Genomic DNA, 24,722 nt, shown 5'->3' with positions numbered 1-24,722 from the left:
GAATGTGGACATACTGTGAGCTCTCTTTAAACCTCTGCAGAATAGGTGACTATAATGAATTCCTGGTCCTCGGATTCCTGGTCCCAGTCCAGTGCCTGGAGGCTGCACACACTGTCTACCGTTGCTGGAAATAGATGTACAGAGTTCACCGCTTCTCTGGAAGGCCTCAGCCATTTCCTTAAAAGTCACATGAAGATTTTGGCATATGAGGAATCAACGTCCCAGGTCAGAGGGATCTTTCCTGGGTGGTGATCTACCACTTACTTTAAAAGCAGATTAAGCAACAGTGTGTTTTCTTTGCCTTAAGATATTATCGAGATTCTCTGAGCGATCAGATTTAAGACCATCTCGCTCTTCCATCTCTCCCCACCTCCCTTCTCCAGCCTCTTCTCTTTGTGGGTAGCACAGCAGAGGTGGGTACCAGGCAGTGACCCAGGTGGAAGCACTAGGGTTCCCGTGGGTGTGCACGTGCTCAGTGCTGTACCCTGGCTGTGCAGCAACAGAAGACCTTGCTCACTTTAGGAAGGAGACCGTCTTTCAGGCTGCCAGCCAGGTGGATGCCTCAGAGGAAACCCAGTCCGTTGACCCAATAACGATTGTCCATTGACCCTAGAGTTTTTTGGCTGGAGGATAAAGAATTTATCTGAGCTTCGCCACTCCAAGCTACATCAATCTGGCTGCAGACTTAGGCTAGTAAGGTGACCTCTGGAAGGCATTATAAATCAGATTAGAGATGGGCAGAAGTCCGGAGGAAAATGATCACTCCTCTCAATAATGGACTTTTTAATCCACAGAGACCCCTTTCATCTGGGTCTCTTTGTAGATGTTAACACCAGGCCCCTACCTGAGGGGTAGGGTGAACTTTTTGATACAGTGCTTCTGTGCTGAACTCACTTTAATGAGCATCTCCAAGGCAGTACTATTGAAAGCAACCCATCCCAGAGGCAGACATGATGTGGAATGTTTTATTTTTGCACATCTTGAGATAAAAAATTTTTAAAAATGTAAACGTCTAAGTTTAGGGGATATAGTAAGTTTTAGGTTGATGAACAATAGACCTTTAATTTTATTTTTTCCCAGAAAGTAGCATTTCATTTCTTTGAATTAAAAAAAAAAAAAGCAGTCTGTGAGAGTCTGTGAAGATGCCAACAACAAACTGTCAACATGGGTTAAAGTTTGAAACCACGGCAAGAAACAAGCATTTCGCATCCAGGCAGTCACCTAATGTCAGGGCCAGCAGGCGGTCCTGATGTGGTCCTGGATCTGCTCTGCAGACGCTCGGTATCACTGAATCTAAGTAGGCAAATGGGCTTGCCTGGAAAGTAAATGGAAGGAAGGAATGATGGAAAAGATGGAGGGAAGAAGGGAAGGAGAGAAGGAAGGAGAGAAGGAAGGAAAGAGGGAGGGACAGAAGGACAGAAGGAGGCAGAACAGGAAAGAAATTTCTGAACATGTTCTCAGATGGCAATGGCTGACACCAGCCTAGGCTGGTGGCTTAAAGGGGAGCCTGTAGAGAGTATTAAGGGAGTGGAAGTATTTGTACAGTCTGCTACCTTGGCAACTGAGCAGCTCCGGGCATTCGACCAAGTTTTCTGGTCAATGCTAAACCTCTGACATGAGACCTAAGAGAGGCTGGAATGGGGAGTTGGGGGGGCTTTCTAAGGTGTACGATGTAAGGGTCATGGGAAGGAGAACACAATTCATACTATTTAACAATAAGTGCTCTGCTAGGATAAGCCACATGGAAAATAATATAAACTGAGAGGAAGAAAAAGAAAGATTTCAGAGGAACATCACTTACTCTTGACTCGTTTTCTCTGGGTGCAGAGGAGTGAGTCAGAGGAACAGACACTAAGATGGTCTACTGCACATTTAGATACTGGTTATGGTGGTGGCAGGACAGGTCCCTGAGGACAGGATGCACAGACTTCTCCTGGTCCAACCTTCCTGCCTCCAGTGAGCTGGGGCTGACAGTGGGACTCTAGAGTAGGGGTCTGCAAACTTTTTCTGGAAAAAGCCAGATGGTGAATAGTTCCAGCTTTGCTGGTTCTACCATCTCTGCTGTAACTACTCAACTCTGCCATCGTGGCATGAAACAGCCATGGACTAAATGCACATGGTGTGCATGGCTGTGTTCCAATAAAACTTTATAGATAAATACAGCAGTGGGCTGGATTTGTCCCGTGGGTCATAATTTTCTGACCCCTAGTCCAGCTAGAGGGCCAGGTGTTGTTGGGAGGCAAAGAGCAGAGCATATGAAGGGGCTTAGAATACCTGGCCAGCCCCTCATTAAAACTCAGACCTGCTGCATCTTCTGTGTCTCTCCCCTCTATCCTGGGGAAGTCAGACTCTCAGAATCCTGGCTGGTTTATTAACTTGGGGCCTTGATTCAGCCCTGGTGTTTGCAAACACAAGCACCCCTAGGAAGGAGGACCCAGCAATCAATAGGAGACAAGAGAAGTAGACATCGAAATAAAGGCAGACCACCTTTTCTTTTTTATTTCACTTAGACAAAATGCAAAGAGTGTCTCATTAACTTAAAAAATAAACCAAAAAGAAAACCAAATTGATTCCCCCCACCCCTTCACTGACGGCACTCATCCTAAGTAACAACAGAAGGAGGTCAAATCAAGGACCCAATTTCTAATGGGAAAGAAAGGTGTGCAAACATGACTAACGTTTCCCCCGGTCCCCAAATCAAGGTTCCTTTTAAATTCACAAAGAAGGTAATTTTTTTTCCTGTTTTCTTTCTTGAATCTTGTGTGATAGAACTTCCAGTCAGAAGGTTGAATGTGTCCCCCATGCACATTGTAGAAAATCAGTAAAAATGCAATAGCCCGTGAAGATCATAAAACTGGACTTCTTTCCCAAAAAGTCAGATGCCCAGGCAGATGGAGCTCACACTCAGACAGAAAAAAAGCAGGAGAGTCTTTGCACTGTCTGTGTTTTTTTTCAGTATTTTCTCTCTCTCTCTCTTTTTTTTTTTAATATATTTTGGCAATTTTCTTTCATTATAAATATTGGAATTCTGTAAAAAAAAGGTAGCTTTGATTGAATTTTTTAAACCGTATTTACAACCGCTGTCCAGTCATGCCGTTGGTTATACCAGGGTGTAGGACTTGGTGTAGGGATTGCTGCCTTTCAAATGGCCCCGAGAGTCCAGCAGGGATTCCTGGGAGCTGCTCATCTTGGCTGCCTGTCCCAGCTCCACCCCCTCCCGCTGAGGTAATGTGGCCACGGCCCCCTGCTGCCACTGCTGTCCGTCCCTCGTGGAGGCCGTGGAGGAGGCAGCCTCCATGGGGATGGGCTCGAGGACCGGGGGGCGTTTCAGGGTCCGACTTTTCTGGGGCTCCAAGCATGCCTGCCCTAAACTCGGGTCCCTGCTGGCGCCTGGACCACTTCGATTCAACAAGAAGTCCATTCGAAGGTATGGAGGCAAGTGGATGAGGTCACCTGGAAGGAAACACAGAGGGTTAGGTGGGCTCTTCACTTGGTCAGCAGGTGCTGGCTGGTCCTGTGCCCATAAGATGGGCCACTCGGGGTATTATAGGTGGGAATGTCTCCACACCGGGGCACGCTTCCCGAGACCCCTGGTCAGAGCCCCTGCAAAGGCATCATCCTCAGGCCTCCTCCACCAGGCACAGGGAGAGCTGGCTTTCCTATGACTTGTTCACTTAAGCTCTTAAATGTTATACTTTCACCAGAGAAGTAGAGGTAACAAGATTCTTGGAAACCCCACCACGGGAAACACCAGAGGCAACCGCACATGCGGGGTATAAATGGTGATGGGCTGAACCCTGGATGCAGTGGACAGTGGTCGGGAGAGTGCAGGGTTTGAGGAGGGAGACAGGGATGCAGAGCAAAGAATGATGGAGTCTCAGCACTTCCACGGAACTGTGTGACCTTGGCCGTCACTTAGTTACCGGTTTCTGTGATTGCTTTTGGTGGAATCCTTACCAGGCTTTGCCTGCCTGCTAAACTGCTTGTGTCTCTTTCGGTCAGTGCCGTGTAGACAAAGAGGACCAGCTTAGACCGAGTATCAGGGTTTCTACTTCCTTCTCAGGATCACTCATTTGGCTTCTATGATGCCAGGGAAATGCACCCTCTTCAAGAGAACCCACTGTGGGGAGAGAGGTTAGTGGACAGAATCCATTTCCCACCCCCCCGCCCCGCCCCAACGCGGAGGCCACCTGTCCTCTGGGCTGCTCCCAGCACTGCCTGACACGACAGGTTTTCCTGATGACAAACCCCACCTGATGTGGGATTTCTCAATGAGGGGTTTGCTCAGGGCTTCCCCATTGCCCGGCTGCAGAGTCCTCAGCAGTGCACTACAGCAGAGGGTCTTCCTGCCCACCCCTTCCTTCCCTTCCTCCTGTCACAGGATTCACACCTGTGTCTTGGTCTGTGGGCCCTCCTTGCCTGCTTCTGCTGTAATGGAGCAGGACCCTGTTTCTGGAACAGACACCAGCCATGTCCTCCACCTGCTTCTTGTTTGCAGAAAAACTTTAGCCTCCTAGGCCCTCCCCAAATTCTAAAGAATGAATTTAATCAGAGAAATAAGAAGATGCAGAAACAAAGGACAATAGTCAAGGAAGACAAAATAACAATAGTTTAGTCATTAAAAAAAGTCAAGGATCTTTAGTTCCTCCTCAAGGTCTATAGAGAACATTCTGAGCCACATCCTTTGAGCTGTTCTGTAGATAATGAAACCCCACCAGTTGGAAGGAGTTAACTGCATGCTGCCCACCAGCAGGAAATCCCAGACCAGTTGAAACCAGAAGGTTGATGATGTTGACTCCCAATTACCTCACCACCAACCAATCAGAAGAATGTCTGTGAATTGATCATGACCCCCACAACCCTCTCCTCAGCACGTAGCCCCTTTTTCTTTTCCCTATGAAATTTCTGAGCAAAGCCTGAGAACGGGGAGTTGGTTCTTTGGGACATGAGTCCACCTTCTCCACAGGACTGCCAGCTTCCTCAGTAAAGCTGTCTCTCCTTTTACCCAACATCTGTTTCTCAGTGTTGGATTATTGAGCAATGAGTGGCTGAACCTGAATTCAGTAATACTGCTCCCTCTTTTTACCTTTATTCTTTACAAGAATCCCCCCACCCCCCATCCCCACCACCAAATCCCTTGCATGTCTAATCTGTTTTGGCATCTGCTTCTTGGAAAACCTGAACTGGCACAGCTACCAGCACCATCAACTACAGCAATTGTTCTTTTGAAGTTCAACTGTGACCTCTATTTGCCACATTCCATGGTTTCTTCTTGGTCCTCACCCTACTTGTACCACCTACAACATTTTGTGCTGTTGATCTTTTTGTTTTTGAAACTCTCAGCTTCCACAGCACTTTGCTCTCCCAGAGCTCTTCCTACATCTCTGACTGCGACTTTATCCCATGTGAAACATGGGATATCCCACGTGAAAATCTAAAATAACTGGCAATTCTTGTTTCTTTTGCTTCAAAATATTCCCTGCTTTCCTTATTGTTGATCATGTCCTCCTCAGCCAGCCCCTTGGTGGGATCTTGGAACCTCCTGTGCCAGGCAGGGCTGCCATTAGCTGGTGGTTGCGCTAACAAAGCAGTGAAGCTGTGTGCAATTAGACGGTGACTTAGACCCCAGAACCTTCGAAATTCAAGTTTACTCACTGAAAGAGAATAACCATTTAAAGAGAAGGGAGAGACTACTCAATGGTATAGGAGAACTAGAAACAAAAGCAAGACAGGCTGGAAAATTACTGGAAAATACATTTTGCACAGTTTAAATGAGCATAAGAATTTTCAAAATGCTTTGAGTTTTCTTAAGAGTCCCCCCACCCACCCCAATAAGAGAAATGATGACCTTATTTTTGGGAGATTTACCATGTTGATTTCTGAGACCTTGCATTACATTGTCATGTTACTTGGTATTTATGATGCAAGAATCCACTTAGCATTTTCCCACTGGCTTTCTCAGGATGTCTTTATCCCAAGAAGTGATGGTGACTAACTATACGTTTTCATTAATATTTTTCTGCCTGCGTTCCACTAAAACAATACCCTGGTTTTGGCTCACTGAAATCAAAGGCACTTGGATTCAACATTGGCTTCATACAGTGAACTGGATCAAAGGAAAGCCCAATAGTAAATTCCTTGATGATAAATTGGCCGCGACACTCTTAGAGAAAGAAATGATGTAATTTCGCATTCTTGTGAAATGAGTTTTGTAACTTGATGTATCTGGACTTTAGCTTAGAAAAAATGGTGGCATGAAGTTTACCATTATAGATTCTAATGTTGAAGGTAGATATTGCTATGTGTATTAGCTTTAGTCCTGAAAAATAAAAGTATTTAATTTTAAAAAATGAAACCTTATGTCCCTAATGCCTTTTATGATGGTATTGAAAATTCTCTGTCTTCCTTTCTGGTAGTGGATGTATTCTTTAACCTTCTCTATTGGGGGTTAAATTATTTGCAAACAAATATCATGAAAGCATTAACAGAGCTGTCATTAAAAACAAAAACTGGAACAATTCTTTTGTAGCATGAAGAACAATTTTTTGCATGTGAATCAACACACCCTAATGGATCAGTTTTGAAATCTGTGGATTTTTATATATCCAATTTCCTAAAAGTGATTCTCTGTCTTTATTCCAAGAGTCCAGATTAATTGGATTAATTGGCTCTTTTATTTATTTACATAACTAATATTATCTTAAAAATCATTTTGTTCAAGTACTTGAGAAAATGTGGAAGGCATTTACCTCCAGGGTTCTTTTAAAATGTAGGTCCAGAGTGCCTTATGCTGTTTCTGACACCCAACTAAATCTTGAGCCCTTGGCATATTTGTAATGCTTTGTCACAGATTCACAAATGACTCTCCATCCCAGAAACTCCCCTTTGAACAAACAGGGCTTATTAAACCCCTAAAAAGCAACAGCATCTTGGTCCCAGCTGGACTGCAGGATGCTCAGGTGCCAGATTGGATGGAACGAATGTGTCTGCAATCAAAAGACAAACCCATGATACCTTCAGGGTTGCCACTTAGATGTAGTGATCAAGGTAGCTGGAAAAGATTAGTGAGAACTGGAAATCCTTAATAATGAAAACAGCTTAGCACCACATCCCTATACACAAGGGCTTCTGTGTTTGCTTATCGCAGGCCTGCTAAGCATCTCTGAATAGTCAGTATCTCCGAGAGATCCAGTTTTTCAGGCAAAGCTTGATTAAGTTGTGTGATGCTCTAATTAGCTCCTTTTAACAGTGTGTGTTTTCTGATTAGCACCCCAAGTAGCCCTTTCAACTGTGTGAATGACGTAAGTGAGCTCTCTTAATAGTTCATGCGCTGACGCAGAAGAAAGCACCAGAGTGATCGGTGGGGAGCGCTGTTTATTAAAGGCACTTTATGGCCATTAAAACCCACCTCTTTTGCTAGTCCCAGTACCAGTTAGGAAACTGGATTCTCTAAGCGTCCGTCCACTTTTATGTTCTGCAGACGTCTCTACATGCCGAGACAACCATGCGCTTATGACTCCAGACAGAGAGAAATGAAATGGTAAACTATCATGACAATCTAGACACCCACGCACCTGCTTTTCTTAACCTCCCGGCCCTCCATCTGGCCGGCCGTTTCACATGGGATAAACTAAAAAACGCTTCTAATGGTGGTGATTAAGAGTGGAAGTCTGGACGACATTGCCTGCATTTTAATCTGACAGGTATAAGTCTGGGCTCAGTTTCCTCACTCATAAAATGGGAACAGAGCAGAATCGACCACAGAGGGTTATAATGAGGGTTTAATTAGATAATGCAGGTGAAAGGTTTCCTGTCAGACATCTCCCTTTCCAGAGGGTCTGAAGTTATGGGGCTGGAGATCTGACGGGGGAACGGTTCGGGCACTCTTCTTTTACCTTAGTGTCTGTCTTTTGTGGGTTGAGTAGTGTCCCCCCAAAAGATAGGTCCATATCCCAACCCTTGGGGTCTGTGAATGTGACATGATTTGGAGAAGGGTTTTTGTTGATGTCATTAAGTAAAGGATCTTGAGATGAGATCACCTGAATTTAAGGTGAGCCCTAAATCCTATGACATGTGTCCTCATTAAAAAAAAAAAAAAAAAAAGCAGAGGGAGATTTGAGACATAAAGAAGGGAGACGGCCATGTGAAGATGAGGCAGAGGTTGGAGTGATGGGGTCACGACCCAAGGAACACTTGGAGCCACCAGAAGCTGGAAGAGAGAAGGAAGAGACTCTTCTATAGAACTCCCGGAGGGAGCACAACCTCACGGACACGTTGATCTTGGACTTCTGTCCACCCAGAAGAGAGAATATGTTTCTGTTGTTTTAAGCCACCTAGTTTGCGGTAATTTGGTACAGAGGCCACAGGACCCTAATACGGAGGTCCTTTCTTCCTGTCTGGGATGGGCTGGGGGTGTCACAGGAAACCTCTTTGAACATTTCTCCTGTGTGGAACAGTCTCTGCTCCCATCCACCAAGGAGAGGAGGGGTTTCCTCTTTAATGATCAGTAACAGCGGCCGGCATGCTTGTGGTTTACGCTGTCCCCGCGCTGTGCCCTGAGCTCACAGCAGCCCCTCTGTGGGCTCTCCTATGAGCCATCCTTCCTTCTCTGCCAAGGCCAAGCCAGAGTCACTTCTCCCAGGTCGCCTGCTCCCTGGGGAAGTGGACAGCTATCCAGCTGGCACCCAAAGACCCCCTCAGGGCTGGATTGGAGGTGGCTTTTCAGAATTCCCCCCAGGAGGGAGCCGAAGCCTACTGAGTGCATCTGTCTCCACGGGCCTTCTCGGTTCCCCGCTGCCCAGCCCTCCCCAGCCCACCCTCCCAGAACACTTGACCCCCACCAGGCTCCATGGAGCAACCCCCACCCCCTGAAGTGAATCCACCCCAGACCTCTGGAGTTTCCATTTGAAAGCGGCAGTGACCCAGGAGAAGTCGAGGGGTCTCCTTTGCTTTGAACTCCAGAGTCACCTATGTCAGGTGCGCATGCCCTTGGCATCCTGGTGTGTAAACCCGCCACTGCCCCCAACCCGGGTGGAGCCTGGCCCGGCCTGGGTGCAGATTCCAGGAAACCAGGGCCTCCAGACGGACATTGAAACTGACATCCTCAGTGATAACTTCCCCTCTTGCTTTCCTCCGGCTACCTCTCCACTTTGTCTCTCCCTCTTTCTAGTTTGGTTTCCTTTGCGCTGAACCTTTCACCCATGAAGTAGAAGGCATGCGGAGGGGGTAAAGCACAGACAGTGTAGGTGCGAGAGGGTCAGGAGACGGCCGAGTGCAGTGCAGGGGCCAGGGCACCAGTGTCGAGTGTGTGTGTGCGTGTGTGCGTGTCTCTGTGTGTGTGCATGTGCACGTGTGATGGAAAGACAGAGATGGGAAGGAAAATCGGAGGGGAAGGCCACACACAGAAAAGGCAAGCAGAGACACATAGGAGGAAAGGACAGAGTCAGGCAGGCGGCCCCGGGGCTCACCCTCTGAAAGCTGGGAGGGAAAGGACCTGGGGACCCCAGCACTCCCTTCCTCGCCTTCCATCTGCCCTGCTCACCTGCCTGCCTGTACTTCCAGCCCTTCTAGCACCTTCCCAGACACCTAAACCCTGTGAGCTACCTCCCCAAACCCAGAGGAACCCATGGGGGCTGAGTCCCGCCTGCGCCTTGCAGGCTCTCTCCACCCACCGGCTTTTGTGGGTTTTAATTGCATGTTTGTGCAACGTCAACAGTCACCCCACTGTGCTCTGCTCCCGAGGCCAAAGCCTACGATGGCCCTTGTGTCAGAGACATGGAGGGACAGCAAGGGGTGAAGGAGGCTGGTGGGGGAAGAAAGCTCCGAGAAACTGGGCTGAGGGACTGAGCTGCTGGGCCAGCCTGGGTCAGGTGGTGCTGAGATGGAGGGGGTGGGGCAGGGGTGAGGTGGGAGGGAGGAGGGCTGGTGGGGAGACAGAGACAGAGAGAGACAAACAGAGAGATGGGGGAGAGAGAGACAGAGACAGACAGGCCAAGACAGAGAGGGAGACAGAGAGTCAGAGACAGAGAGAGACAAACAGAGAGATGGGAGAGAGAGAGACAGAGGGGTTCAGAGAAGCACACACCCAGAGGGAAGCAGAGGGAAATCATGAAGACACAGGACCAAGAGAGATGAAAGTGAGAGACACAGCGCCACACAGAGAGAAAAACCAAGGTCACTGAGTCACAGGATGATGGCTAAGAGGACTGGGAAGCAAGCCCTGTGGGAAGGGATGTAGGTTGTAGACCATGAGCTGGCCCTCTCTCCTCGCCTGGCCTCGACAGCCCACCCGCCCCGGGCCTCGCGCTCCCCGGGCATCCCCCGGCCCGTGTCTCATCAGCCCACTGCCCACAAACTGCACCCTTCACCCCTGGCTGCCAGAGGAGCCCAGGCGCTGCCCTGACTCACTCCTTGAAGGACGAGAGGTGATTTAGCCTTTATTTCCATGTTATGTCTTATTATTTGACATCATGGGCCATTTCTCATCCTCCTGTCACTGCCCTCTGGGGACCTTTGGTGCCACTAATATCCCCGAAAGTTCACACCAAATAAGTCAGCATCCATTTCTCTGTCGGTCCCTAACCACTTTGCTTCCTGGCACCATGACAACTCCAGCCCTCCGGCCTTGAACTAGCATGGATTCCCCTGGCGATCCCACATCCATCAGAAAATACGAGCTCAAAGCTTGCTATCCTGTACCCAGGGGGCCTCCAAGCCCTGCTCTGCCCGACTGTGGGAAAACTGCTGTGTTAAACCTGCCTCTTTTTAGCTGAAAGCCAGAAGACACCCCCCTGCCTTCCTATCAGGAAAGCAAAACTTCCTGAACCTTCTCAATCTATTCAGACTCACATGCAACATTTGAATGCATTTTAGCTTTGGAAGGAGAATGGCAAAATCAATCCTGACTCCGAACAAGAAGGGATCAATTCAGAAACCCTGTAATGGACCTGCAGTCTGTGAATCTGGCTCAGACAACGGTTCCCGCCTCTGGCCACGTGCACCCTGGGGAAAGAAAGCCTACAGTCGAGAACAGCGGTTCTTCAGCTGAGGGTGATTTTGCCCTCCAGGGGGCACGTGGCAACGTCCTATGATGCCCAGGGCAGCCTCCACCACAGAGCATCACCCAACCCCAGATATTATGCGCTGCTGTTGCAAAATCCTAGCTTACATGGTCCAAGTTCCTAATTCCACGCGGATCCTGATTTCACTTTACTTTTACTTGAAAACCATCAGATTCAGTCAGCATAGGGAATGGTACTCCTCTGCCTCTCCTAATCCACAAGGAATTACCTCCTCAGTTCTTCGTGGAGGGATGTAAGGGGTGCATCCGATGGAACAGCAGTTAGATGGCCTGTGTCCGACCTGACCTGACTAGGGTGGTGGGCTCAGAGCAACGGGCAGGGTGTGAGTGAGAGAGAGCTGAGTCTTGCCTTGAAATCCTGCCTCTGCCTCAAGTAGTTCTGTGAGCACTTTGAGCTTCAGCTCTTTCCTTTAGTCAAGGGAAACGGGCCTGATAATTTCTAATGAAAACCTGTAATCCTGAAAGAGTCTTTCTTATGCTCTGAACCATCTCACCTGGGAAAACTGGTCCAGCACCTGCGAACTTGGAGGTGCTTGGAATTGGGGGATGAATAAGGGACAAATGAATGCATTTTTGGGAGCCTGAAATTCCAAGGCGCATTGCAATATCCTTCTTCTTCTGGCTGGGCGATTCTTTATAGTCAGCAAATGTGAGAACACTTGCACGCTTTCACAAAAAATTTGTGCAGAATGAAAGTGAAGCAGGGTCCCTGTGGGCTTCAGTCTCCTCTGGGGACACAAGAAAAGGAACTTTCATCAACTTCTAACAAGGTTTTATATCTGTGCTTGGATGGAGCTGGATATTGATGTAAAGGTAAGAAGCCAAGGATGCTTACCTCGACTTCCAGCAATTTCAATAAAAACTACACAGACTTGAAACGACACTATGGCATCAAAGAGCTAGTTACAAAGGGGAGCGTGTAGTCCGCGCACACCCGAGGCCGACCAGATCTAACACTTTTCCAGTTTAATATTAATGTCAGAGCAGTAATGAAAACTTGTAAATGAACCCTTCTTGGTAAATGAATCTTCACTCCCAAACGGCAACCAGGAAAAACTCTAAATAAGTAATGTGAGATGGTTATCAGAAGTCCGCGTTGGTGGATTCTATTACCATTCTTGGCTTGTACTTGGAAGGCTTCATGCATTGTTAAGGGCTCGTTGTTATTGTGATCCTACTTGCTGGTGGACTTTAAAAACTACACTGAGGTATAAAGTGGGGCTTTGAGTTTGTTGTGCTCATGATTCTTCTGAAAGAGAGTAATTCTGGATAAAAAGCAGGATTGGAAAATCTGCTCAGAAGGTAGGTGAGCTGGGAACATGTTGGGGCATTTGGAGCCCCCAGTGGGGAAGGGTCCGTGAGGGTCACGTGACACCGTCAGGGACTCACACACCGAGGACCCCCAAGGAGGAACCCTGGCTGGGGGCTTCAGCCTGTTCAACTGTGAGGCTAGCAGCCCCGTGTCAATAACCCCGCTCATCTTGACTCATCCCAAGAAGGACTAGTTCACCTGGAACGAGATGATGCCAGGCAAAGGAAATCTATGTTGGTGGAATTTAGGAGGCCAGAGAGTTGGGACCTGGAGAGCAGGGGGGTCATGACTGGTGGGGAAGGTGGGGCTGGCCTCTCAGAGCCTTGGGGGTCTTTACCCTGAAAGCAGTGGGAAGGCAAAGAAGGGATTTTTAACATGAGGGTGTTGACTGAATGACTTGAATTCTGGCTTGTTGCTTCCTAGTCTGGGAAGAGAATGCTTGAGACCTTGGTGCCATATGCACATGGGACCACACTGAGAGATGCTGGTCCTTGCTGTATATTTTTTACCCTTTGTATATTTCCAGGACCTTCAGGTCACTTCTGGCTTGTGGTGACACCTCACTGGGCTGTGTGTGTGTGTGTGTGTGTGTGTGTGTGTGTGTGTGTTCGTGTGTGTGTGAGGGGGTGTCTGTCTTCCATAAGTTGGGTTTTGCCTTGTTTCTTGGACCTCCTCAATGACCCGTCTTTGGGACACTTTGTCTGCTGTCTGACACTATGTGCTATTCTGATAAACAAGGAGACTGTGGGAAGTGTTGGTTTAACATATTAACACTTTGATGTCTTCAGGTAATACCTGGCACGGTATTTTTACAGGGAAGATGCTCAGTAGAGATGGGTTGAACAAACAAGTGTATGACATTTGTGTTTTGACAGGGCCCTTCTGGAGATGCAGTGGACTTTCCTTCATGGCGGTGAGCCTCTCTGCGTGTCATCCACGCACTGGAATCCAGAGCTGTCTTCTGGTCACTCAGCAGGACACAGGTGGCCGCCCCGCCCCTCTGTCACAGGCCCAGGTCTCCCCCTCACTTCCACCCCCTGTAGGCTCCCCAACAATGAGAGCAGAACCGCAATATGTCCACCTAGGAAAGCAGTGAGCCGCCAGTGGACTCAGAAGTCAGAGAGAATGTAATGAGAACGAAAGAGAAAATCTCCACATAGCTGCGGCCACCGTGAAACAGCCAGAGCACGTGGCAAGGTTGGAGGAAAGCTCGGCACCTGTGCCCCGTGCAGGGGGGAGGAGATGGCTAGGAAAGGCAAACGTGCTCAAGGTTCCAAGCTCGGGACCCTCAGAACAAGTCCCGCCATCACTTTCTGTGTCTGAGGGACAGCGACAAAGAACAGGCTGAAGTTACAGGCGTGTCCTTAAGAAGACAGAATTGCAAATGCACATCAGAAAGGTTTGGTTTTCTAGGAGGGAGTCAGAATGAGCCCATTCGAATGTTAAGGTCTACCTAGAGCTGCGTGAATACGCGGAGATGTTGCTTCATGGCCCCGGGGGGTCTTTCTGAGTTTAAATTCTGGGGGAGTGTTTGAAAGTCTGCACCTTTCAAACACAGCTTGGATGGAAGAAAACTCTTCCTGTGCTGTGGATGCCAAGCTCATTGCTGTCTGCCGGCCTTTATCTCTGCTCTTCCCTCCGCGTGGACCCGTTTCTCAGGGTCTCTACCCGGGTCTCCCTGCCCGTCCACCACTGAGGTCTCAGCTCACGTCTCACTGCTTCTGAGAGGACTCCCCTGACCATCTTCTCCTAAGTATCTCCTGCCAAACTTTATCCCCTTCCTGGTTTACTTCCCTTCCCAGCGCTGACCATGATCTGAAGCAATACTATTTGTTTACTTGATAAATGTCTGTCTCCCCCCAGGAACATAAGCTCCTTCCAAGCGGGGTCTTCGTGGGTCCTGTCAGCCGTTGTATCCCCAGCTCCGAAAACAGGGCTAGGTGTGGAGTGGAAGCCAGAAAATACACACTGGAAGAAAGGCGGGGAGGCAGGGGGGGTGGGCGGGAAGGAGCAGGGCCATCTCTAGAAGGGTGAAGGCCAGGGGAACTCAAGTCTTGTGCGTGTGTGTCCGTGTGTGTGCACGTGTGCGTGCGTACATGACATGTGCACACGACAGCTGAGAACAAGGCCAGCCTTTGCAGGGGACGTGACCTGAGCAGAGGCTGGTTGGTCCTTCAGGTGGGAGCCCTGTCCCTCACTCCACTCCCTTCTCTCCCTTTAAACACCCCCAGGGGAGCGTGAGGTGTGTGATGAGTTGATCCTAAAATTAAAATCCTCAAACTGCTTCGTATAACTGGTTGTTCAGAGAACCAATCAGTGGGTGGCAAGCAACGGCCATTTCCAACCGGAAAACCTCCCCTGCATTCATCATGGCGGAGGAGCAGGGGGTCAATGAGGTGCAGACGTTTAAGGCTGGGGTCCCAGCGTCTCAGGGAGGAGATCAGAAGGGGTGGACACTTCCCTTGCTGCTGGCGGGGCCAGGCTGCATGAGGTTGCAGATTTGAAGCCTTAAATTGATTTAAGTAGCTTCCTGCAGTGGCATCTCTTGATCGCACAGGATAAGCATCATGAATAGAGAAGCAGTAGTAATCCAAGAACATCAGAAACTGGCTCCAGATGCTACCTGAAACCAAAGGTAGCTCTCGTAACCGAAGTACGAGAAGCCACCTTGGCCGAGAGGCAAAGAAGCTGTTAAATTTTCCAGCTACTTCTCAGAGGACTAGAGAGTTAGTTTGTTTGCTTTGTCTTTTGTTTTTAAAGATGGAAATAGTTTCTATTTAATAATTTCTAACCATTGTAATATTTGAACCAATCGGCCAATCTTGTCATCTTCACAATCATGATATATTCATTCATTCAATAACATTTAGTAAACACCTGCTCTACATCAGACACAGTGTTAGGTATACACATTCAATATCATTAAGTTGGTTAAAAATATTTCTTGAACATTCGCTATGCTGCCAGATATCTGCTAGACACCAGGAGAGAAATATACAGATAACGAAGACATATTTCCTATTTTCCTGCAGCCACCATCTGGCCAAATTCATTTCGCTTAGTCCTGATTTGTAGAGAATTTAAAAGCTTGGGGTTGTAAACGGAAAAAAAAAAAAAAAAAACCTCATCAGAAAAGAACTGATGGTAAGGAGAAAGATATCCAGAGATTTGGATGACTGACAGCATCTAGAAACACAAGGGAACACAGGTAAAGACTTTGGTTTGGAAGCCCTGTTCAAGGAACTGCTAATTTTGACACAGTCTCCAGGCAGCAGGATAATAAACTGTAACTTTAGGTTTTGTGCCCAGTGTTGAATTTAGTTCCATTATAAAGGAGCAACAGAAAGGCTTCCAGAAGGATGAAATATTTTTCTAAAAGCATATGAAATGTCCAGTAATAATAATACATCCTTTAGAGTGGACAAAACAATGTTTGTGGGCATTAGAATTCATAAGGATTTAAAAAGTTATTCATACCTACAGTTATAAAATCCTTTTAGTCTAAATAGCATATTATGACAATAGTACCTTACTTGCGATCTCTCAGTTGTTCTGATGGGTCCAGGCAACAATATCATGAAAACAGTTCAAACATTTTTTTTAATAGGAAAATCCAACATGATGAACAACAAGCCACCAAAAAGATACGAACCTTTAGTTATTTCAAGACCGGCACACAGAGGACATTTAACCTAGGAGCTGGTTCTACACAAGGGGAAGCATGGCACGTATCTCAGATGGGAGTGTGATGCCTATACTTAACTGGGTGATATTGATACACAAATGAGGCGGATGCTCTCAGGGAATCAATGGCCGTGGAAGGAAAATAAACCAAAGAAGGAAGAGGGGGGAGAGCAGTACATCTGCAGACCATCATTGGAGTCACCATGGGACCCCTGACAACAAGTCAACAAGGCGACAACAGAAGCTACAACTAATGCTGCTGACGTCTGCATCAGGCGACACACAGCTTACACAAACCCCAGACGGTGGGTGTCGATGCCATGCCCATTTTACATTTGAGCCCATTTTACAGATGAGCCAACTGCAGCCCAGCGAGACTAAACAACCTGTCCACTGGCTCATTTTCTCCTCTCTCGTCTTCCTTACTCTCGAGGTTTACAGCCACAAAACGCTATGGCATTTCTCCTACATTTGCTGCATCTGCCTTGCCAATAAATGCCAACCACAAAAAGCCCTTGAATAAAAACACCCACAAATAAAGTCTTCTCCCTGAGGAGGTAGAGAGCACGGAAATAAATGAAGCTATCGTTCTTGACACGAGGTAGGTGCGGATCTTGACTCGGTTTGGAAGATGAGTTGCTGGATAGACAATTCTTATTTGATATATCTTTATGCATTTATAAAGCTCATTTCAGCTTGGCCTTATGCCATAAAGCCCAAAGGAATCGTGGGGATTTAAAATGAAGATATATTTTTGAAATAGAACCTGTAGCAGTGTTCAGAAAATGGGAAGACGAGAAATAAAACTGGATTCCACAAGAATGGATAGGCCAGTACACAAAGTCAAGTCTACAGACAGGTACTTCAGGGTGAAAAAGAAAAAGTGATTCTTCAGAAGAGAACTACAACCGGCTGCCGTGGTTCGGATCCAAACTAAAGACGTGTTTCATTTGCCCCGTACAATGGTTTGCACGTATCTGAGCAAACACTTGAAAAGTGTGAGTCGCTGTATAACACCCAAATTTCTGGCTTCTCTTGAGAAACTCGCTCACACGGCCCCCAGTTTCCACTTGGGATCACTTGGCAGGAGGCTGCTAGAGTCCTTTTCCCCTAGACAGTCACTCAGCTCTTGAATTCTCCATGTCGCCATCCATCCCTTTACCCTGCCCCCCATCTTCTTCACTTACATGATCTGCCAGGCCCTGCAGGTCTTAGGGTTTGCAGCTCCCATCCACACACCCAGAATACTGCTCAAGGCAGACACCAAACTACTGGCCGACCTGACACTAGCCATTTACTGTCACTTTGGGTAACTCAGGGAAGCCAAGTGCCAAAGGCTGGCTCCCTGGTAAGACCGCTCTCCTTCTGAAACCCACAGCACGGCAGTGTTAAAACATCACTCCCATATCTTCGATACTCCTCATGTGGTGGCGATCTCCTTTTCTAGAATCTGGGCTCCCAGAGTTCTGGGGTTGCTTGAACAACAGAATATGGCAGAAGTGATGGGTCAGTTTTCAGGCCCAACCTTAAGGAACTGGCTATTTCCACTGTCTCTCTTGGGACACTGGCTCTTAGAACTGAGTCACCATGACATAAGGATGCACAAGCCACCTCGTGGAGAAACCTATGTAGGGAGGCTGCGGCCAGCATCAACCCTCCAGGTGAGTGAGCCATTTGGAACATGGCTCCTCTATCCATAACTGAGCTCCCCCATCGACACGGCCGGAACCGAGAGGCGTGTCCCCACGAAGCCCTGACTCAATTTCAGACTCAAGAACGAAACAAATGATCATTGTTTCGAAACAAATGATCAAGCTTTGGGGTGGTGCGTTATGCAGCAGTCACTAAACAGAAGACCCAGTGTGAATACCAACAAGGGCTTTCACAACAGACCAGTGTGACTTGGGAAGACGAGCTTTCCCGACCGCTGGTCCACACGTGTCTCGCCTCACCTGGCCGATGCGCCTTCGGAACCGCCATGTTCATCACGCGTCCTCCATCCTGAGGTTTGGGGGGAGATGCGGTGAACCTGCAGATCCCCGATTCTGAAGGGGTGCTGGAGGTCAGACTGTCTGTGTACTCATTTGTCCCTGCCGTCAACTGCTCTGACGATGTGTCTGAGATGAAGCACTCCGTGATGGTGAACTTGGCGTGCCTCAGCTGCTCTTCCATCTTGGCGTGTTCGTAGGCCCTGGCCAGTTCTTCGTAAGTGGAAGAGGCACTTTCTGTGGAGACCATGCTGCTTCGCGCTCGATCTGTGCCATGCAAAAGAGAAAACAAGACGGATGATGTGTCACCGTGAGTCTGCACTGACTGGGTGGCGCTCTGGGCTTGTGTCTATTTCTTCCAGTCACTGGGTAGCCCGGCAGGGGTGCCTGGTCTCTGTCTGAGGACTGCCTTTGTCACTGTAAGGCCACCTTCATGATCCTCAGCCATGTGGCTCGGGGTGTCAACAGAATCTCTGGAGTCAGATGTCCCCAGCCTGGGACACTGCCATAGATCAGTAATACATCCCCTTGAAAAAATTCTGCTTTTAGTTAAGACAGCTGGGAATGCGGTGCAAATGAACTGCAGTGGCCCCTTCCCTGCCCCTGGACCACAGAGAGTCTTTCACTGGCAGGAATGATCTGAACTCTGCACTCAGCTCCTCTGGCCTCTGTGTGGCAGGAAGACAGGATGATGGTTAGAGATGAAGGTGTGACTGCACGGAACTGCTCACTAGGCCAAATGACTTCTGACCCTGGGACTCATGCTTTGTGTGTGGCACCCTTTACGGGGACCAGGAAACCTCTAGAACCATAAAAGGAGCATCTTGGGTAGAGGACTCTCTGCATTTTAAACCCACTCAAAAGTTCTGAAGTCACCTCTGTGGAACTCTGAGGTTCTTGTAAGAGGAGTAACTGCCATGAAAATAAACGTACATGGTGACACGCCGTCTTTGAGACTATTTTTGAAGCATATCATCCAGCACAAAAGAAAATGAGGATTAAAATTTCCTACAGCTATTAAGTTTAGGTATCACTTCTTTTCAAACTTTTAGATTGGTGGGGTGGGCAACCCAGTGCTATTCTTAGGCTCTGTCTTCTCTGCAGAGTGAGATCTTGGTGCTGGATGGTACGGTAGGAATGGCTTACCTTATAATCAACCCCTGTTTAATTGTCAAACGGGTCTGCTGTGTTCCCTATAGAGGGTGCTATGACCTTGTCATGTAACTTCAAGTGCAATGTCTTAATCCTGGAGATAGTAGTGGGTGAGATGCCCTCAGAGTATAATCAGAATGATTGTAATCTTGAGGGAGAACAATTTAGAAATTTCTATGTCTCTCTCGGCAGGGCAGGAAGGAAAAGGAGAGGGAACAGTGTGAGTCTGAGATCCGGGACGCCTGCAAACTAGACTCCTTTGGCTCTGCTTTGCGGAATTCACTGGACCCTGGACACGGTCAATGCAGTACAGCTGTATCGGTACCTGTTAGGTAAATGGTCTGGCAATTTGAAATTGACCTTGAAAGGGAACAGGTAGGGCCCTGAAACCCAGGGTGTGGGCCCTACTTGTCCCGGGATAGAGAAGGAGGCACGCAGGCCTTACCTGTGTCTTGGGAGGGGCTGACGCTGTAACTGTCACTCTCCTTGTCCATGGACCCCGCAGCCCTGGGTGTTGGCAGCCTCCAGTCAGTGGTGAGGGTGTGTGTTGAAACGGTGGGGTGGGGTCTGTTGAGTGTCCACTGGCTGGCGTACCGGTTCCTTGCTGTGGGCCCAGCCTTCGCGTTCCTCCTGGTGGTGGGATCTGAGAAGAACCAGAACAAGGTTTGTGTCTAGGAGGGTGGTCAGCCGTGATCATGGTGTTGAGTGGGGTTCTCCCGACCCAGCCCTATGATGCACTCAGCAGGGCTCACGCCTCCGGGAAGCTCTCCCTGACTACCCCTGTCCAGAGTACTGGCTTCCTCTCCTCTATGGTCTGAAACATTCAGGTGATACTTCAGCACTTAAACAAGCCCTGTTGGGGAAGAATATCAGATTCGGACTCAGGACTCCAAACGGATTTGGGTCTTGCTTTTGGATCTTAATAGTTTCATGACCCTGCCTTGTATCACTTAAGCTTCCTGAGAATCACCATCTTCTGTAAGAGGAAAGAGTTCAGCCAACTACGCTCTAATGTGGCTTCCTTCCTAAGTGTTACCTCGAGGTGCTGTTACAGGTTGAATTGTGTCCCCTGCAGAAAAGATACGTCCACATCCTAACCGCAGAACCTCAGATCAATCTTATTCGGAAATAGGGTCACTGCAGGTGTAATTAGTCCAGATGAGGTCAGACTGGAGTAGGGTGGGCCCTGGATCCAACATGGCTGGGATCGTAGCAAGATGAGGAGACAGACAAGGAGGGGAGAGCCCCGTGGGGCTATGGAAGCAGAGACTGGAGGGCTGCAGCTGGGCCAAGGAGCCCTGAGGCCACCACCAGAAACTGGGAAGAGGCGAGGAAGGGTCCTCCCCTACAGGCTTCACAGGGGGCGTGGCCCTGAGGACAGCTTGAGTTTGGACTTCTAACTAGCGGAACTGTGAGAAAATAAATTTCAGTTATTTTAAGCCACCCAGTTGGTGGCACATTGTTATAGCAGCCCCAGGAAAGCAAGCAGCTGTCTCCTGTATAGATTGTTGTCTTGTATTCACTCACTGCCTCGAGTATGACTTTTGTTCATCAACTACATTGCAAGTCCTCAGAGCAGAGGGAAGAGGGAAGATCCCCTTATGTCTGAACACTTTCTTATCCCTTTGCACATGGTAGCATCTCTTCAATGGAACTGTCTGAACTGTGACCAAGACTTGGGTTATTCAATGTGGAGAACAAAGGGTCATCGCATATCTGGATGTCACAGGTCTCCCATCTTCAGAAACATAGAGGTTTATGGACACACTGGATGGAGCCAGATGGGTTTCATTGTCTCTAAATTTGGAAACAGAGGCAAGAGGTCAAGGGGGTGGACTGAGTTCTTAGCTCAACTCTTAGCTAACAAAAAACATGTTCCAACAGTACAGAACATTGGACACTGGAGTTGGCAATGTTCCCTTTTCTAGAATTCTGTGGAAAAGGGGAGAGGCTCAGTTACCTGGAATGATTTTTCTGGGGCTCCAGCCTGAAGGCCACATAAGGTCCTTTTCCATTTTTGAATTCTCTGCTTTTCAAAGAGGAACTTTATGTAGTAATATTTCAAAAATGATCTGGCCACTTCTAAACACAGCAGTCTGTGCTGACTGCTTATCACTAATGGAGCAGTTTCGCAGGAACAGAACTGAGAGAGACAACCTGTGGCCTGATGACACCGACTCACTTATGTGCTCTCCTGAACCTGCAAGTCTCTGCAGGACAGGGGCAAGGGCGTTCATCTTCCAATCATCCCACAGAGCCCGCTGTGATCCCCGGCACACAGACTTCCCTGGATGAACACACATAGCTCAGGGCGGCTTTAGGGCTGACACAATGGGAGCTCAGGGAGGAGAAGTGACACAGCTATTAAGTGGCAGAAACGGAGCCCAAGACCCCACCTGTCAGTCCAAGATTGCCCATTACTCGGCCATGCGTGTCCTCACCCTTGACACCTAGGAGTCCTGGTGCTGTATCTGCATGATACTAGCTCATTTATGATTCTAGGCAGGGTCATGGGACCCTGGTAAAATGACCTTCTTTTTAAATTGGAGGATTTTCCTTTTTGCCAGTTTCTAGTTATCGGACTTTGAACCGAATCCATCACTCTACAATGCTGGAGAGAAAAGCCTAATGATGGCAGCTCAATCGATACCTATTAAGATTTCCTGGGTCATCAAAATGCTCTGTCTTGGTGCATAATTCTCAGGGGCATTGATTTCCAGCCTCATTTCATCCGTTACTTGCAAAATTCCACGGAAGACTTTACTGGAAGGTTTTTCACGGCCTTGATTAGAATGTAAATGAGTTATGCTGGAGAGCCAAGCTCTCTGGACAGCAAGGTATAAATGATAATTGGGTTTCTCTGCTGAAATGCTAGGAAAGAGATCCTCAAAGAGATAGAGAAGCATTCTCCTGGGTAGGAGGCTAAATGTCTTCCAGGCACTGTGGATGTGATAAGTGGAGCTTAAAGAGTGGAGCTTGTTATTTAAATATTAATGAATCTTTTCCAGAAAATTACCCAGTCCCTTACATAAGTTTTGAGGGTTCTTATTTTTATTCTCCCTTAAGTTTCCTGTAAGTCCAGCTGTGGATCAGTTTTACTACAGGCCTGGATGCTTGTGGAAGAGGGGGTCAGTTTGATAGTATCACTTCCGGGACACAACTTCCTCAACTCCCCAAACCCTCACCTGTGTTTCCTCCTGTCAAGCTCACCCACCAGCAGTGGGGCAGAGACCTTGGCCCCCTCCATAGCCCCTTTTCCCACTGAGATGACCCTATCTGGAGAGTTCCATGGTCAAGTGGCACTATTCAAGCCAGAAGTCTTTTCAAGTTAACTTTGTTCATTATTCCACCCCCCCTCTTTTTTTTTTTTTCCTAGATGAGGACAGCTTTACCAGTGGCCTGATAATATTGGGAATATAGGTCATGATATCACTTTCCTTGAAATGCACTTCGTTCTGTTCTAAGCAAGCATTCTACAGGCAAAATTGTCCTTGTAGGTAGAATACTCAGGAGTTGACACATTTTTTAATAATCAGGTTTTTGGAGCTGTTTGGTACCTGAATTGAACTTTTCTGTAGCATAGTTTCTGAGATAGCAGCTAAAATAAAAATTTTACTTGGATTCCACTCAGTGGCCTCCTTCGTAGACCCTCCTAGTTAATCTATTAACCAAATAAATGTTGGGGTTTACGGTCCCTGCACGGAAAGTATTTTATTTGGGTCCCCAGCATCCTAATATAAATAAAATCTAGTGATGAGGCATTATGCTTGCTAAACAACAAAGGAATTAGGGGTAAGTGTTATAAATAATTCTTGGCCTTTCAGCTTTGGATCTGAACCTGAATTAAGCTTCTGCTCATTGAATCAAATTATTTTAATTATCCTGAACTTGGGATGAGAGGATTTGGTGGATAATAAGGTCATAAAACATGCCATGTATATAATCGCCTTTCATTCCCTGCTACTGGTTTTCATATTTTACAGATACTGAGGCCTTGGCTTTGCACGATGAATTTACCAGTTGTCTCATAGACAGGGTGAAACGGGGAGCCTGAACATTCCTATCATTCAATGAACAAATATTTATCAAGGGCTTATCACACACCGGACTCTCTTCACTGCCATCAGGTACTTTCCAGCAGTGTGTTGAGTACCATCCCGGGTAATAGAGTGTGCGTGTTTTTCAAAGTCTCAACAAGAAAGATTCAATCCGTCTTGTAAGCTCTTCTTATTTAATATATATGTGAAGTCTATTTTGTCCCCAGCAGTCCTTACAGAAGCATCATCTCTTCTTAGAGGAGTGTGGAGGGGTTGAGAGTGGGGCTTCGGGGTGAGTGTCTCTTACTTTGGTCCAGCTTTACTACTCGCGGGCTGTGACCTCACTGGTGTGCCCGTTGCTTTCCTCTCTGGGACTGGTGGGTGACGACCTTGCCCACCATCAGTGCTGTTGTGAGACGTGTGTGACATTAACGAGCTACAGAACCACAGGCACATGGGAGGCATCAATCAACCTGGGGCTTAGCCCATGACTCCTGAGTGACAAACACTTGACATGGGATGCAGTGTGTCCTGTTTAATGAAGATGGTGACGGGAGATTTGATGGGTTGACCAGGAAGGCTAGAAACTCACTTTCGAGAGTTTGACAGGAATAAAGCCATGAAAAATCATAAAACTAGATGATGGAGAATGCCAGTGATGCAGAAAGGTGCCCACTGGTAGTAACCGGTAAGGATGGGAACCGTGTCCTATTTGTTTTCCAGTCCAGCCCTGCGTGGTGAATACTTTTTGCAGGAATGAATAAATGATGATGGATGAATGACGTCCAGGTAAACATGACAAAACAAACCGGGTCAAATCTAACACTGATCACTTCACATGTCTTTGTACCCTTGCACATTTTGTAAGTAAAAAGGTTGGTTTAAGTTCTCCAAGGTGATGACCTCATTGGTAAGTTTCTGCAACGTGTCCCGGGGCTGACTGTGTAGTGTGGAAAGAAACACTTCTAACTGGGTGAGGCGATACAGACACACAGCTGATCAGATGTCTCAGGAAAGGGAGAACAAAGAGAGGAGAGAAACTGGTTGCCTGACTCCTGCTGAAAGCACTAAACATCGTTTCTTTTCCATCCCTGTTACTCTGATTTCAAAACTTCTGACATAAGTATACATACGGTCACTCAGTATCTAAATGTATTTACTGAAGGTCTACTGTGTGTTGGACCCTCTGGCAGCAGCTGGGGAGACCCGCGTGAACAGAGACCCAGCCTCCAAGTGTGTCCTAACCCACGGGAGAGACGGGGACGTGAACAGAGACGTGGACACAGCCACGGTATGTGTTTTCACATCTTGAAAGAGAGATACAGCAAATCATTGCGATTTCTCCCATCCTCGTAATAAGAATTTGTTGCAACTCTTTGGCAAACTAATGCAATGCTTAGAAACATAACTTCTGCAGAACAGTCGTGCTCATGTGCGAGCAATGTATTTTAGATGTTCTTCTTAAAAAT

The 24,722-nt window shown here is 47.6% G+C and overlaps 1 protein-coding gene across 2 annotated transcripts in view; it reads right to left on the bottom strand.

Moving 5' to 3' along the window:
- Nucleotides 1-3,100: 3,100 nt before the first annotated feature.
- Nucleotides 3,101-24,722, bottom strand: part of DSCAM (DS cell adhesion molecule) — a gene marked incomplete at both ends in the record, with an annotated part of 750,196 nt that continues 728,574 nt past the window's right edge. The window contains 3 exons of one of the 2 annotated variants that reach the window (XM_082839812.1): nucleotides 3,101-3,398; nucleotides 18,013-18,331; nucleotides 19,662-19,859. In XM_082839812.1, the coding sequence (XP_082695938.1) occupies nucleotides 3,101-3,398; nucleotides 18,013-18,331; nucleotides 19,662-19,859 (815 nt within the window). Of the gene's footprint in view, nucleotides 3,454-18,012; nucleotides 18,332-19,661; nucleotides 19,860-24,722 lie in introns of both variants that reach the window. The other variant, XM_082839811.1, reaches the window with a different exon arrangement.

The sequence above is a fragment of the Leucopleurus acutus genome (assembly GCF_964270905.1).
Source record: "Leucopleurus acutus genome assembly, chromosome: 5".
Lineage (NCBI taxonomy): Eukaryota > Metazoa > Chordata > Mammalia > Artiodactyla > Delphinidae > Leucopleurus > Leucopleurus acutus.
Note: the sequence above shows the minus strand (reverse complement) of the source record. Positions and strands in the feature narration are given on the sequence as shown.